At 34.9% G+C, this 15185-nt stretch overlaps 1 protein-coding gene across 3 annotated transcripts; it reads left to right on the top strand.

Moving 5' to 3' along the window:
* The first annotated feature begins 2 nt into the window (after positions 1-2).
* Positions 3-11480, top strand: CEP44 (centrosomal protein 44). Of its 3 annotated transcripts, none has more exons than XM_064148870.1 (11): positions 3-106; positions 3295-3443; positions 3951-4098; positions 5084-5230; positions 5403-5510; positions 6625-6756; positions 7097-7306; positions 9397-9463; positions 9822-9949; positions 10204-10241; positions 10986-11480. In XM_064148870.1, exons 2-11 carry the CDS (start codon positions 3355-3357, stop codon positions 11041-11043), a joined length of 1125 nt encoding a protein of 374 aa, XP_064004940.1. In that variant the 5' UTR covers positions 3-106; positions 3295-3354; the 3' UTR covers positions 11044-11480. The 3 variants fall into 3 exon arrangements, with proteins under 3 accessions (XP_064004940.1, XP_064004939.1, XP_064004941.1); XM_064148869.1 differs by having other exon boundaries at positions 30-251; XM_064148871.1 differs by lacking the exons at positions 3-106; positions 3295-3443 and adding an exon at positions 3476-3492.
* Positions 11481-15185: the final 3705 nt, after the last annotated feature.

Below are 15185 nucleotides of genomic sequence, written 5' to 3' on the forward strand. Positions count from 1 at the left end.
CGGTAGATTCAGTCTGCGGTTGCCGTGGACCAGCCGGTTTCTGAGGGGCGGCAGCGAGGGCCCGGCGGGAAGGGCATTTCCACAGTGGGGGCGGCACTTAGCACGGGTGAGCGTCAGCATCTCTTTGGAGGGCTTACCCCGCCTTAGGGGCCGGCGGCGCGGAACGGCTTTGAGCCCAGTGCTCTTCCTCTCCTCAGAGCTAGCAGTCCTGAGGGGGAGTTGCGAAGGCCCAGTGGCCGGCTGATCTAGGGGTGAGTAGGTCGAGCGGGACTCCAATTCCGCTTTTGAGATTTCGCCTCAGGTCGGTGGTGTGGCACCGGGACCACAGCCGGGCTTGCCAGTGGCAGGGCCGAGTTCGGTTTTTTTGCCTGTTTTGCTGGCTCCCGAGCCAACTTCACAGTTCCGTGTGCGGGTCATTCGTCAGCAAATACTCTGTGCTTGAAGCGTGTCTGTTGCAGCTATTACAGCAAAGTGCAGTATTTGCCCTTGACTTTTTGCCTGTCTGCATAACGGTGTGATCTCTCACTGCCCCGTGTGACAGATAACTCTCAATATAATTAGAAAAAGTAAAGAGCCTTTTTTGCCCCTGTTAGATTTCAAACAGCGTTCCTAATGTCAAGATACATGGTAACTTGCATGGCATTTTTGGTGGGCTTGGTGGTTGTTTTTTTTAACATTGTTTTGTCCTTTTGAATATTATACAGTTTTGGAGAGCTGTTCTTTAAACGAGTTGCAGTTCTATGTTATTTCTTAAAACCTTATATCTGGTTTTATTCTGGATAGCAAATATTACGCAGCTGTTCTGTCATGAATTCCTACAGGCAAAAACTATGTGCCGCTTTTTATAGTGTTCGCTTTCCCAAGACGTTGAAGTATTTTCTACCAACTTAACTAATTTTTATGATCTATGGAGCTATTAAGTTTGTAGCTGTTGTTTTTTCAATCTAGAAGTCTGGTGTAGAAAGGATTTTTGGTATTTTAGGAAACTGCTTATGTAATTTGAAGAATTCCTGTGAGAGTGTCTTCTTTAAGTATTTATATTGTAATTGTAAGTTGGATCTTCAATATTCAGGATTCTTTGAGACTTGTCTTGAGATCTGCTTAAATTGGCAAAACTGTAAGGTGGACCACATTGTAAGCTAATGCAGGAAGAATGGCTGTCTCAGTTTCCAAATACTTGAGGTTAAATTATGCTTAGCTTTTAACAGTGAGTGTTGTGTACTTATATTTAGTGTGACTAATAACCCAGGACCTAACAATTATAGAGGAAGAACCTAATAATTAAATAGGAGGAAAGTACTTGAACAAGAGCAGAACACATGTGAAGGTCTTTATCATCATGAAGATTGCTAGTTCAAACACCATTGAGGCACAAGAATTAAAAAAGAAACAACTCACACAAACCAACCTAACCATTCTGAGTGAAAGCTTTAATTGTTTGGGTGGAATTACTATTTTATTTACACTGTTAAGTGAAGTGTGGTCAAGAAGTTCCTTTCAAGAAGACTCATTTGAGTGAGCAGGACCAAATAAAGCTGCAAACTGGAGTAGTAATTGGAATAGACTTGTGACAAGGCTAGACATAATATCATTGGAGAGTTTGGCTTTTTGATCTGTGTCAATAAGAGAAATGATGGAAGATTCTGTACTTTGATAATATCTTTTCATGTGTAGGCTGTCTAGTAGTGTCTCTTCACTACTTGCATTGGTAGGCTGCAATGTGTATGCTTCCTGGCAAGTAAAGAAGTTCAGTGAAGGCAGTGGCAGGCATTATCCCCCAAGAGAAAACTGAATAGCAAGTTTCTGTTACAAGGCATTATAGCTGAGATTACTTTCTTCAAAATCCCCATTAAAAGTAGTAGTATAGAAGATTAAGCCAGTCATAAGCAGATCTCAAGTATGTGCAAAAGAGCTGTTTTTGTGAGGTGCCTGTCAATTTCCTGCACTTCTGTACTTTAAGGTGTTTTTTTTCCTCTCTTATGTTTTGTGGTTTTTTTTTTTCCCTGTTCACAAATACTGAGTTTGCGATTTGCTGATAGACTTTCTCAAATTCTTTCAGTTTGTCCTAGCTTCTAAGATGCAAGTTACTTGTTTTCAGCTGTAACTTAAAAGCTGGGGTATCCAGTCTGTTTTTAAAGTTTTGTGTTGGAAAAGAGGAAATACTGGTTTCTTATAAGCAAACAGTTTTAAGCTATATATATATAAATATATTTTAAAGCACTGGAGTGAGGGACAAAGTTTTTTAAGATACTTAGTAGTACTGATATTTGAAAGTACTGTTGTCTGCCAGCCAGATAGAGTTGCCATTAGACTTAAAAAAAAAATATATATATATATGTATATTTAAATCTCCTCCCAGTCTCCTCTTCATCCATTAAGATTCCACTAATTAGTTTTGTTTGGTAAAACATGCTAAAAGCCTGATTTTCCATTATTTATTTATAACTCTGGTAGTTCTAAAAACTGACTTGGATGATGGTGATTTCACACTTTGCTGATTCTCTTTTCTTGTTTTAACCTTCTCCCCCAACTTTATTTATTTATTTTTCTTTTCATTCTGCAATTTCCATACAGCTTTGCAGGGAGAAAGGCACTTTTTTGTAGCTTGCACCAAACCTAAATAAGTCTCCCTCTTCTGTGAGGCTGAACCCACAATTAATTAAAAGCGAGTTATCAACTTGTGTTTTACAAAGTAAAAATTAGGGCTGTTTGTTTATTGTCCCAGTAAATTTGACCTATTTTGAAGTATCAGCAGTCTGATATTCCCTTTCCTCTGACCATTTTTAAGTGTGCATAAAGGATCAGCTAAATAGAGAAGTATTGTCCATGTTGAGTTGGCTTGTCTAGTCTACTGATGTTTGAATATCCAAGTATAACTTCTGGCCAGTGAGATTGGGGCCAGGTGAAGAGAAGACTAAAAAGCCTTGTAAATTAAAAGTGCAAAGGTTTTTCACTGGTTATGGAGTTTCTGCTCTTTTGAAACAATGAAGAAACTTGTTTTCACTAACTCAGTGTTAGTTCATTTAGGCAGCTCTAAATTCTTACTACAGTTTCAGATCTGTAAAGATCTTTTGTAGCTGATGAGGTTGAAGATTACTACTTGATTCTGCTTTGAATGAATGGAGACAATGATTGATAGTAATTGATTCTGAGCTGTAACTCTGTGCTCTAATAGTGGCACTATTTAGAAATAGTGGCATCTAGAAAAGAGGAGCGAAAAGTCTCTGGGTTTCACTGGTAATTTGGTTGTATTTTGTAATTTTTGTGTAATCGTTTTTTTTTTCTTTTTTTAAGGAGGAGAATGGACTATACTACTTTTTTATTTTGTGATCTGAAAGAATAATATTTGGTGTAATGGCAACAGGAGACCTAAAAGGAAGTTTAAGAAAACTAGAACAAGGACTTCGTTTACTGAATTATCCAAGAGATGTGGATTATACAGTGTAAGGGACAGTGTGAAGAAATTGGTGCTAACTCATGACAGCAAGACATGTAAATAAGATGCATATAAATGTTATTATATTCAGTAATGGATAAGCAGAACCTATGTCTATGGGAAGTTATAAATGGAGTTTTACTGTTCTAAGCAATCCTTAGCATAATCCTGAAGTGTATTGCTATCTTCTTCTGCTGTTCTTTTATAATTTCTTTGTCAGTGCTAACAAAATTTTATTTACATAAAGCTGAAGGTTGAGAAGGAAATGCTGGTGGGCTTTGCAGTGACAGTGTTTAAATTACATGAGGGTCATTAAAAGGTTATTGTGAGCATCATAAAGATAATAGTAAAGACTGCTGACTAAGATATGCCTGAAAAAGCACCTTAAAATGAAGAAGATATTTGGATGTAACATTCTGGATATTTTAAAATCTTTCAAGTTAAATGTTTGAATTTATGTATTGAAAGGCTGTTGTTATCTTATACTGTGTAAAATACTTTTGTTCCTCGATAGGTTAGTAAAGGGTGACCCAGCTGCATTTTTACCTATCATCAGCTACTCTTTTACATCCTTTTCAACTCACATAGCAGAACTTTTGGTGAAGTGTGATGTGGAGCTTACAGCAAAGAGTGACTTGCGTTTTATTGAAGCCATTTATAAGGTATCTCTTCATGCTCTTCACAGAAGAGACACTGTTTTGAGTATGGCCTCATAAAAATTTAATGTCTAGTATAAAATTTGCCAGAAAGTGTGTTTTTGTTGTTTTTTTTTTTTTACAATGAACCTGAATTATGATTCCCTTAGGATTGCAGATAATAAGTCACTGTTTGACAAGTTTTTATTTGGGTTTTCCTGAGAACGAGGATGGTGCTTGTTAACTCAATCTTAACTTCGAGGCAATTGCAGAAACAGTAATAATACTGGTTTATATTAGTTTTGAAGAATACTGAAATATTTATTACACAATAAGTTTAATAGAAGTGACCTTAGAAGAAATTATAACCAGCAAAAAAATTACAGCAAATTTAATTAATTGTAATGCAAGCTCAATTAAGAAATAGAGCTAATTTAAAGTACCATGCTGTATTGATATATGAAGTCCAATACTTAACATTTTATAAATTAGAATAAAATTCTTAACAGATTGAAGATAATTTTGGACTATCCTTTAAAGTATCCATAAATCTGTATTATTATACATTTGCTTGATTTATTAACTGATACTAGATTATTCATATTATTTTTCCATTTGAGGAAGAGAGACTCCTTTACAAAGAAGCTCTGTTGTAGCTTTACTTAGCACTCTGATGCATTTGCTAACATTAGTACAACTTTTTATTGTGCATTAACTTCTAAAATTTTTTTGTTAACTTCCTGTAGGCACTAACATTAAAAAAGTTTATTTCATGAATCTTAAGACTGAATTAAACTTTATAAGAGTTATGTGAGGGAAATGTTTCTGGAAGAGGTGTGTGGAAAGTCTACTTAGAAGAAATAGCTGAGCGTATATTGATAAGCAAATGAGAAAAAGTTTACCTGCTGAAGTGAGAATGAAATGAAGGACTGTAGAAAAGTAAGAACCAGACCATGCCATTTCTACATGGTGGTGAATTTGAAAGTGATATAAATTCTTTATTTTGTTGCAGCTGCTTCGAGATCAATTTCAATATAAACCAATTTTAACGAAACAGCAGTTTCTTCAATTTGGCTTTGCAGAAAGGAAAATGCAGATTGTTTGTGACATTATCAACTGTGTGGTGAAAAAGCATAAGGAATTAAGTAACTTGAAAAAGGTACTGATTAGACAGTAATTTTTTAGATATTACTGTACTGCAGAGGTTTTATGTGTTTGTATGTCATGCAATATTTCTGACTGTTAATGATGACAGAAAAGGGGGTTTGTCATCCTTTTCACAAGTCATGTTGTTCCCTGCTCATGAAACTCTTCTCCTTTTCACTTGGAAGGTTAAATCCCAAACAAGGAAAAAGCTCAGGTCTTTTAAGTATGAAGTATGGCCGAATTGGGATAATGTCCTTACTGATCCTAGTGGGAGTGCTCTGAACTCCAAACAGGTATGCGAATTGTTTTTATGTTGTATGTCTAAAGATTAACCTCATTTGTAGCAAGTCAGGCTCTTTTCTGGAATATGTCCTTTCATTTAAGTTTTAGTGCTCAATCAGGTGTTTTGAGGCGGTTGTAGCAGGTTGTTTTCAGCATAGCTTTTGAAGCTTTTTGCGCTGTCTTAATCTGTTCAGCAAAGATTTCTTAACATTCCTTTTCTGTTTTACACAAGTAACGCTTCATCTTATGTGTTGTGCCACTTTTGGCCTCTGGAGCAGGCAGCTTTCATAGTCTTTTCTGATAAGATGACACAAAGTACATTTGTACCAAACTTAGGTCTGCAATTTCCCATTAAATGTTGGTGATTTTTATTTAGAAGCAAAATTACTGCTTTTAGCAGTGAGGAAAACTTTACAAAGAAAATACTTGGAACTACTTATTTGGCACTTCTGCTTGTTGAATAGTAGAACTGAATATGAGTATATTAAAAGTTTCCTGTAACAGCTTCTTTAAAACATCTAGGAATTTGTAACTGTTAAGATGTTGCACAAACTTAGTAATTGTGGGTTCTTAGTCATTAGGTAATTTATTTAGGTTTGTAGTGGAGAGTGATATACAACTTGATCCACCTGGAAAGAAAGGCAAACTTCGTCTCTTACTTCATTCGCTCTAAGGAAAGCGTTGAGAGGAAATGAAATGTGTAGCTAGTAGGGCTATTTTGCTGACAGTTGTCAAGGTAAAGAGTGTTCTGGTTTTCATAGTTAATTTTTTTTTTTCTTCTGAATGTTGGAGTGGTGGTTTTGATGTTTGAACTGTCTACATATATGGTAATACTTACAGTCCTAATCATACCTCCCAATCCACATTTGGAAATCTAACAATCCTTGCAACAAGAGAGCCTTCTTTACTGTTTGTGAAGGGTACCAAGGTGCACAGTACATTTGGTAAATGTGTGCATATTTCAAGTTAAGCTGCTGTTTTCTGTGTTTTGCCTCCAATTGAGATGCAATTGTCAGATTTAAATACTAAATTGGTAGGTCTTCTGTCACTTACTTATCTGATAATTGAAATGCTTTTGTAAAGAACAGCACCAGTGAATTATTTTTTTTTAAACATACTCCAAAGACGCCTCAAGTAGAACGGCACTCAGGCAATGAAGTTAGTTGTGACCTTCATCCACTACCCCTCCCAGCACAGGGAGGTCATGAAGAAGAATTGTATCTAGATCATGATGCTGCGGAAGTTAAACATGAACAAGTAAGAATATTTATTTTAAAATTCTATTTGTACATGTGCTTTTCTAAGGGGATAAATGTTTTAGCAACATAGCTGGATGTTCCTTAGGTGTGATTAATAAATATGTAATAAATATATTGAAAAAATTGAAATAGTCAGCTAATTTGTACTGTCCTTTCAAGAGCCAGTCCTGTCAACAGTGTCTTTTAAAAGCTGAATGCCATTAGCAGACGTATTATGACAATTCTGAAAGAAAAATTGTCTTCCAATGTAACACATGTGGTTATCAAACTTGAAGAAAATTCCACTTAAATTATATCTGTTTTGAAATTAGATGACATGTTCTTATCCATATTATCAGGTTATGGAAGATAATTCAGAGATTGAATTCCTAAAGATTCAGCTTGCTGATTGCCAGGAAAAGCTTTACAAGCTAGGTTGGATGGAAGAGAAGCTACATGTTTTAGAAGAGAAACTGGAAGGAAAGGTGATCATAGATGAGAAGGACTGGAATGACTTGTTGAGTAGAGTTTTGCTTCTTGAAACAGAGCTAACATTGCAGTCAAAAAAGGTATGTTAAGTTCTATTCTTCTATAACAAAAATTGCTCAGATGTAGTGTTGTAAGCCTGTTTCATCTCTTTCTGGCTCCTGATGTATGCTTTTTCACTAGTTTTTAAAGACATGATCTAAGGGGAAGTACTGTTTATGGAGTTGTTTGGGTTGTTCTTCATCTGTGATTTCTTTTTTAGCCTGATTTGATGGTCTCTCTCCCTTTTTTTTTCAATCTCCTCTCACTCTTCTTATTTCTTGTCCATGATATTAATTGCATTTTTAAGTGTGTGCAAGTGCTACAGTTGTGGTTGAATTTGTCATCAAATTAAAACTCTTGTGTTTTTTTCATTCTGTGGGAGATCCTGATACACACATTATAGAATTTAAGGTATGTACATATGGGTATTATGAGATGCAGTGAAACACAACATCGATTTTTGTCTTGTGTGCTTAATTTCAAAGTGCATTTGTACGTGTCTTGTCTGTCCTTCAGATATTAAGTAGTTGTAAAAATGTTGGATTTTCTTGGAACTGAGATCTCTTTGTGTTGATGGCCCTGCATATTTGAAAATGTTGCTAATACCCGTATACAAGACATGTTTTTTACTGTGTATATTGGAAGTGTCCTAGGTATGCAAAGTCTTGAAATGGAGACATGTTATGTTTGTTTTTGTAGAGTGTTTTGTTTGGTTTGGGTTTTTTGTCTTTTTTTTAATGCAGTTTCAGGTCAGTAATGGCTCAGGTGATTACCATTAGAAATCGATTTCTTATGGTTATTGTAATTTATCAGTGAACATATCATTAGTGATGGTATTTGGACATTCTTTCTTCTGCTAGCGATATTGAGAGGCCTTCAGCTAAACAACCATAAGATATCTTTGTTCCTGTTTCAGGTGTATTCTTTACAAGAGATGTTTGTTCATTCATGACAGTACCAGTATGGCAAAGCTTGTGTTTCAGACTAGGCTTGTTCTTTTGTTTCTGTAAATTCGGGTTATTATTACTTCAGTAATATGTTTATCACAGCTGTGCAAAGATTTAGAATAGTATTGGAAAATACTTAAACCAAAAAAAAATCCAGTAAGATAATTATATTACAGTACTCAATGTTACTGAAAGAAATCATCTACCGAAACAAGTTTCAATGTCATTTATGTGACATCGTTTCTTGTTTCTTTTTCAAAACAAAATAAGCTGGTTTTGTGTTTACAAATGAAAAAATGTTTGAAACCCTAACTTTTTCTTGCAATAGGCATTTGAAAACGGCCAAGAAATAACCATTTGGGTCAGACAATTGCTGCTTCTTTGTTTCATGGAATTCCGTTCAAGCTGTGCTTCCACAGATACAGAAGCAATTCAGATCTACTCTTTGTTACTCTTGAATTGTTCAAGGAACTTCTTGCATCTCACCAACATAGCGGGGACACTTTTAAGATCAGTCTTGCACTGATGTCAGAATGCTGAGATTTCATATCACAAATGATAACTCCAGGGTGAAAAAAAGTCTATATGTTCAAGATATTTTTTTGTAATAATTGGAAAATTGCATTCAAAATTATTTGTTGTGGGTACAAGGTTAACTTTGTTTATGAGCAACTTTAAAAAAAAGTTAAACTAAGAAGCTTTCTTAAAAGAGCTCTTTTAGGAGCTCAAAGAGACTTTGAAGTTGAAACAATTAGGTGAAATGGATGTCAATTCATCATGTTTTTAGGACGGAGGAGCTGAATTTCTGAATATCAACCAGTAACAGAAGCTACACTTATTTTGTTAAGATAACAGCAGCCATTGTCAAAAAGTAGTTGTTTAGACAGACCTAGAGCAATCTGATTGTTTGGTTTACTTAAACCTAAGTTGTGTAAAGGTCTGTTTTTGACCTGTTTGTTAACAGCAGTGTTACAAAAGGTCCCATGAAAGAGGCTTTTTTTTTTAATACAATGTATTTATGGAATGTAGGAAATTTTTTGTCTTGTAAAGACATTTGTGCTCTGCCAACATATCCAGATGGTGTAACATCTGCATACATAATTAGCACTTAAACATATTTTTCTTCAATCCAAAGAAGACCTAAACAGAGTGCATTGCTATAATATAGTAAACTTACGTTTCAGAATATACCTACAGAGTTCAGCAATATAAATCAAGAATGTAATTCCAGTAGGATTCCAGTTTCTCTTGGTGAGTATTACTGATTTTCTTTTTAGTTAACATTATATGCTAAACGCTTCATGCCAATCTTGATTCACTAATTAGACTTTCTCTAGTGTTGCTTTTAATATAATTAGGATAAAAATATAATTCCTACTAATATTTAAAAAAAAACTTTCTTGTGTTATACATGATATCCTGCACTTGCCTTGTTTTCAGAAAATGTGAAACCTATTTTGGACCTTTACCTGTAGCTTTTCTTTTTCACTTTCTTAAGAATGCATTCTCTTCTGTTATTGCATACTGTAAATCAAGCTATTTGATAGATGACCTTACAATAAGGGACCAAAAAGGCAAAGGTAACACAAAACTGAGTATATCTCCATAGATACAGAGAGGAAGAAGGAGATGCCAGAGAGTCTTCATCAGTCATCAAGACACAGTTCACTGTTATCCACAGACCCATCTCCCAAAGCCATGACCATTAATTCTCATCATCTGACAGACATTTCAAAGGTAAGTAATGCTGGCAAATGCTTAGTTGATTTCCTTTCTGAGGTCTAGAGAATAAGTAAGCATTAGTTTTAGTTGTATATACTAATGATGAAAAACAAAGAAACTATGCAAAACTACATCTAAGTCTGTTTCATAAAAGTCCTTTTGATATGTGCTTAAATTCACATATTCTCTATGAATTTTTCAGGTTGAAAGTCCATCTGAAGAATATTAGCTTTGAAGAGTTCGCTAACTTTGTTGTTTTTAAATTGCAGGAGACAACAAGGCAAAGAATGGAAAGGATAAGTAAAATGTAAGTAATAGGAAAGGGCAGCAGGAATTCATTTCCCAGGAGGGGAAATGTACTGGACTAAGGCATAAAGAGAATATACATATGTGTTCCAAACCTCAAAGTTCTCTACATCAGGTGTGGCATTTCCTTATGACTCCATTAGATAATAAATCCACTTACAGTTCTGTATTTGTGGGATGACTCACTGCTTTGGTTCTAAAAAGAAATAAAAGCATTCTTAATAGTATTAACTAGAAATTGAAGTGTTTAGAATGTGGTTGACAAGAAATATATTATGTTCTGATAGGAATTTCCTCCTACTTGCAACTTTTCTTCCTTAAAAATAACTACAGTATCTATTTTTTTATTATTTAAGAAGGAAAGCAAATTTTAGCCTAAGCATTGTGATACTGCATTAACTATATTTGATATCAGCCCTGAGATTTGCAATGAGTGGGTTTTTTTTAAGGAATATTTTTATTGTACTTGAAGATAAATGTTTCTTTAGCAAGAGACTTCTATGCTATAAATCCTTGGCCTGAAAAAAGCTACAGCCTCTGCAGTGCTTTAATTTTATAGTGTGGCTTATTTCTATACTTAAGATTTGTTGATATGTGGTAGGCATTGAAAATATAAATCAATTGCAGAGCAAACTTAAGGTTTCATGTTGCTTGTTAGTATTTTGCATTCATTAGAAAGTTACTGGCAAGTTGGGTATTTCTTAATGTGTTTTAATCAGTGTGTGTAAACAAAATTTGTTTTCAGAATCGAGGAAACCTCAGAATTGTTGAAAATACCCAGCAACACCTCTGAGAAGACCTAAAAGCACAGGTCCTGTTTTCTGTAGACATATTAATATCAAAACTAGTATGTGTTTGGGCAACATTACTTTTTTAATGTAACAAATCAGTAGTGACCATTAGTACTTAAAGTTATGGAATAAATATTTGCTAATGCATCTGTGTATTGATTTCCCTACCTACCTCCGGTACCAGTTTTTGGTTTTAAAAACTTCAAACAGTTTCCACCTCAGTTTGTGAAGTCATTAAAGCAGTGTATTTTTGTGTTGACATTTGTTAGCAGTGTGCTAAGTAATGTGTTTTTTGAAGTGCAGGCTTGAGTATGTTGGTTTACATCCTGTTGGAAACATTCCAGCTGGGACCTCAGTATTACACCCAAGAGGCTTCTTTACATACCATCTTACCATCTGTACTGTTGAATAAGTTTTAACAAAAACTTAAATACACAATTTCAAATGTGTACCTTTTTTGCTGTTTTCTTAAAATATAACTTTTCATACTGAGCTAGAGAGCACCAATACATTATGGCTTCCATTAACACTGACAGAGATAATTTGATCCTAAACACTAAAATGTGCGAGTAAGTCCACACACTTTGACTGCGAGAGATGTGTTGAGTGTTTTAGTAGCCTTACCCAACACATTTGAAGACCATCTAGTGTACAGATACACAACATTTGAAGCCATATTAAAATTCTAGTTAGAGATGTATGCAGATATAAGTATTCCATAAACAATCAGACCAAAGATGTGTGAGGTATGATAGGTCAATTAATTAATTACTCCGTGTAAGTTTGATATTTGATCATATAAAAGTTACATTTTGCTAACATCCTCCACTTAAAAAGATTTTTGGAGTTTGGTATCACAGAATCAGTGAATTTTTTTTGGTAGTGTTTTCAAGTATAGGCAAAAGCAGCTGTTTGACATTATTATATAAATGATGTTTTGCAGGTTTTAACAATGATTATGATTTTCTATAACCATATGGTATATGAATTGACTTCATATACAATCAGAAGAACATATGGTGATTCATTGTTTTATATAAACTTTAGCTGAGGATTTTTTGACTTTTGCAATAGTAATTTTCCAGTTGTTTAGAGATAAACTGGAAGGTTACATCATGATAATATATTTTGCTCCTTCATTGAAAATAGATATTGCAGATCACTGCTCATTATCCTAAAAATGAAATTAACTTTTCTTCTAAATGTTGGAACAATTCAAAAACACATAGGTACTATTTTGTAAAATAGGACTGCAGCACCATCTTGTGGAATCTACACACAGGGGTCACTAAAGGTGGAAATAAGTGTATTTCTATTCAGTTAAGATTATTGCTTTAAATCAGTAATTACTCACTATTTGGAAATACTACCTCTCTTTAATTTTTCCTCTTGTCCTTGGACACAAAAAGGCTTTTACATTAAGTAAGGTAATGGTTCTGTATGATATTTGATTATGTTCATGGCAGGGGCCAGAACAATGAAATCTGTTGTCTGTTGTCGATGTTCTGGCAAAGATGAGAAGTGTTAGTACAAACAATTTCAGCAAACTTTCCACTCGGAAACCTTTCTGTAAGTGAGGAGTGGTGAGCAGTGATGGTAAAATGAAAATGTTTGACATAGTTCTGTTTCGTACTTTAGAAAAAAAGCAAAACTAAATGAGGCTGTATCCTTTTAGAGGGATGTGGTTGGATTTGGAATATAAATTTATGCTTCCATTTGAAACTTTTCTGTTTGGTTTGTTTTGTTGTTGTCATCCTTTGGTATTTAGGTAATGACCTCTGCATTCTCCACTTTTTCATCAGAACACTTTTACCTATCTGTTAAACCAAAAATATCAAAACTTCATACTTCAGAACCTACTCATTGACATCAAGGAGCAATCTGTGTCCAGTGCATACATGATTGGTGAGGTATTGAGGGCCTGTGGGTGATAGAATGGTATTTTCGTTTGTCTAAAAAAATACAGTTCCATGTCTATTGCTAATATTAATTTATGCTAGTATTTTAATACAAATGTAATGCAACCTTTAATAGAAATTCTTTATTGGTATGTTTTTCCTCCTTTGCTGACAGCTGTATGTACAGCTATTCAGAGTCAGAGCCCCCTTGGACTCCCAGAGTGTCAAAGATCTCGGGTGTCTTACTTTGCTGCATAAGACGTTGATCGTTTCTAGCCTCGTTTGGGCATATCTCAGCTAATTGGGCAACCACCAGTGCAGAAATATGTTGGAGACACATAATTTTTTATATGCCAGAACCAGCAACCCTCTTTTTTCATATGAAGTTCTTCCCTGACCTTGTTTCTGTACCTCTTAATAAACTGGTATATCTATCGGGAAGCTCTGCACATGCTCAGCAGGGGAGAGACTAGATGAAAGAGAAGCAGATTTTAGTCAAGCTGAATTGGCTAGGCACAAAGTTAAGGCCAACACCAGGGGGAGATGTGAGAGTAAGCCATTAGAGTTACCTAGAAGTAGGTTTGGGTTAGCCTATTATTGCTGAAGAGTATATGATGTTTACTGCACATCACCATCAGTTTTCTGGCAATTAAAAATGCCTTCTCTCCCAAGGACTTCCTTGTTACTAGGTTAGTAACATAGTTAATACGTCTCTTATGATTTATGAGGTGAGTGAATACTTTGGTGCTTTGTCTCCTATTATAGTACTTCAGAAGGTTCCCAACCTTCTTGAAGTCTGTTGTGATTTTTTGAGTGCTTTAACATTTTAGGGTATATATGAGGTCAGGTCTAGTATCACAGATATCACAGTCACCTTGGATACAATGAAAACTGAAGCATTTGTTCTGTCATGATATTGCTGACCAGCCAGAGTTCTGTAGTCCAGTATATGTCTGTATTTTAATTTTCCTCTCAAGAAGAGAGCCATGACTATGTGGCTGTGAAATAATAAAAACACTACAGTTCTAAATGTAACAGTTAATAAATACTGTGATTGTTCATAGCTCTATAAATTACACAGAACACTTTCTTTTGATCAGTGAAGTCACAGCATTCAATCAGTTTTGTAGTCTTTACCTTCTAAATGCTTTCTAAAATATTTTTTCTTATATTGGGGTGAAAAAGGAAAAACAGTGTTAAACAAAACCAAACATTGTTACAGTAAGAAGCTCAGTACTGAAGTAGTTAGTGTGAGGACGGAATGTGACAGTCAGTATCTTGAATCCTGTGCAAGTCACAGTCCTATAAATGAGAGACAATTTGACAGGTTATTTAAATTAAATTATATAGGTGTCAGTTTTCATGCTTTAGGTTACCCTCAGCAGCACACTTCAGCACACAGCTAAGTTTAAGGAAATCCACCTCAATTAAGTTGTCTTGATTAATCATTTAGCTTTTTTTGTGTGTGTGATATCTTCTGCATTGTTTTGTTTTTACAGTGCGAGTCCCATCAGATATGTTAACTGTGTTTGTTTCTGTTACACTTACGTATTTGATGTCTGGGGTTGGGGAATGGAGATGTTTTGGTTTTGTTGTTGTTGTCTAGCAGAGCAAGCTTTAACGTCAGCACTTAAACTTTGTGCGTGCTCAGTAGCATATGCTAGGTCTGGCAGTCTTCAGTCATTTTGCTCTAAGTGCATTTAAATACAATTGTAACTGTAGCCTTTGTAAGCATACCTAAGTTATCAGTAAATTGAGTACCTCAGGTCCAGGTCCTGACTTGTTACCAGGGTTGTGATGTTGAGGTCAACACAGGCTAAAAACTCAAAGTCAGTTGGCCAGCACATGCCAATCTCTGTTGCTGTAACTGCTCTTGCTGATAACCAACTTAGTTTAATACCTCCAGCAGCATATACATCATTAAATGAATGTGGGATCTAAAGTTAAGTGATGTTCTCGGTATTTCACGTTGTGCAATTATAATATCCAATGTAAGCTATGATGAATGTTGATACAGGTATTTTTATGTATTTTCCTTTGGCAACTGAAAAGGAAAATGTGTTTTAAAAAACTATTGAAAAGGTTTGAAACAGAACTTATTTATTTGCATATTTTAAACAGAAATGATAAAATCAAGCAACTAATAATCCTTGTTTACCTTAAGAATAAAGAATTTTACCTCAGCATGAACTCAAGATTTCTATTTTAAAATGGACTCAAAGTTGTATTTGAAGTGATTTAAGGAATAATAGCCTG

This window comes from Pogoniulus pusillus, chromosome 9 (assembly GCF_015220805.1).
Source record: "Pogoniulus pusillus isolate bPogPus1 chromosome 9, bPogPus1.pri, whole genome shotgun sequence".
Lineage (NCBI taxonomy): Eukaryota > Metazoa > Chordata > Aves > Piciformes > Lybiidae > Pogoniulus > Pogoniulus pusillus.

Bases quoted from the DNA above. Each gene is read 5' to 3' on its own strand.
- CEP44 (XM_064148870.1), top strand. From the start codon at position 3,355: ATGGCAACAGGAGACCTAAAAGGAAGTTTAAGAAAACTAGAACAAGGA. The intron at 5,231-5,402 runs GTACTGATTAGA...TTCACTTGGAAG, and splicing joins AATTAAGTAACTTGAAAAAG to GTTAAATCCCAAACAAGGAA. The intron at 7,307-9,396 runs GTATGTTAAGTT...CTTACGTTTCAG, and splicing joins TAACATTGCAGTCAAAAAAG to AATATACCTACAGAGTTCAG.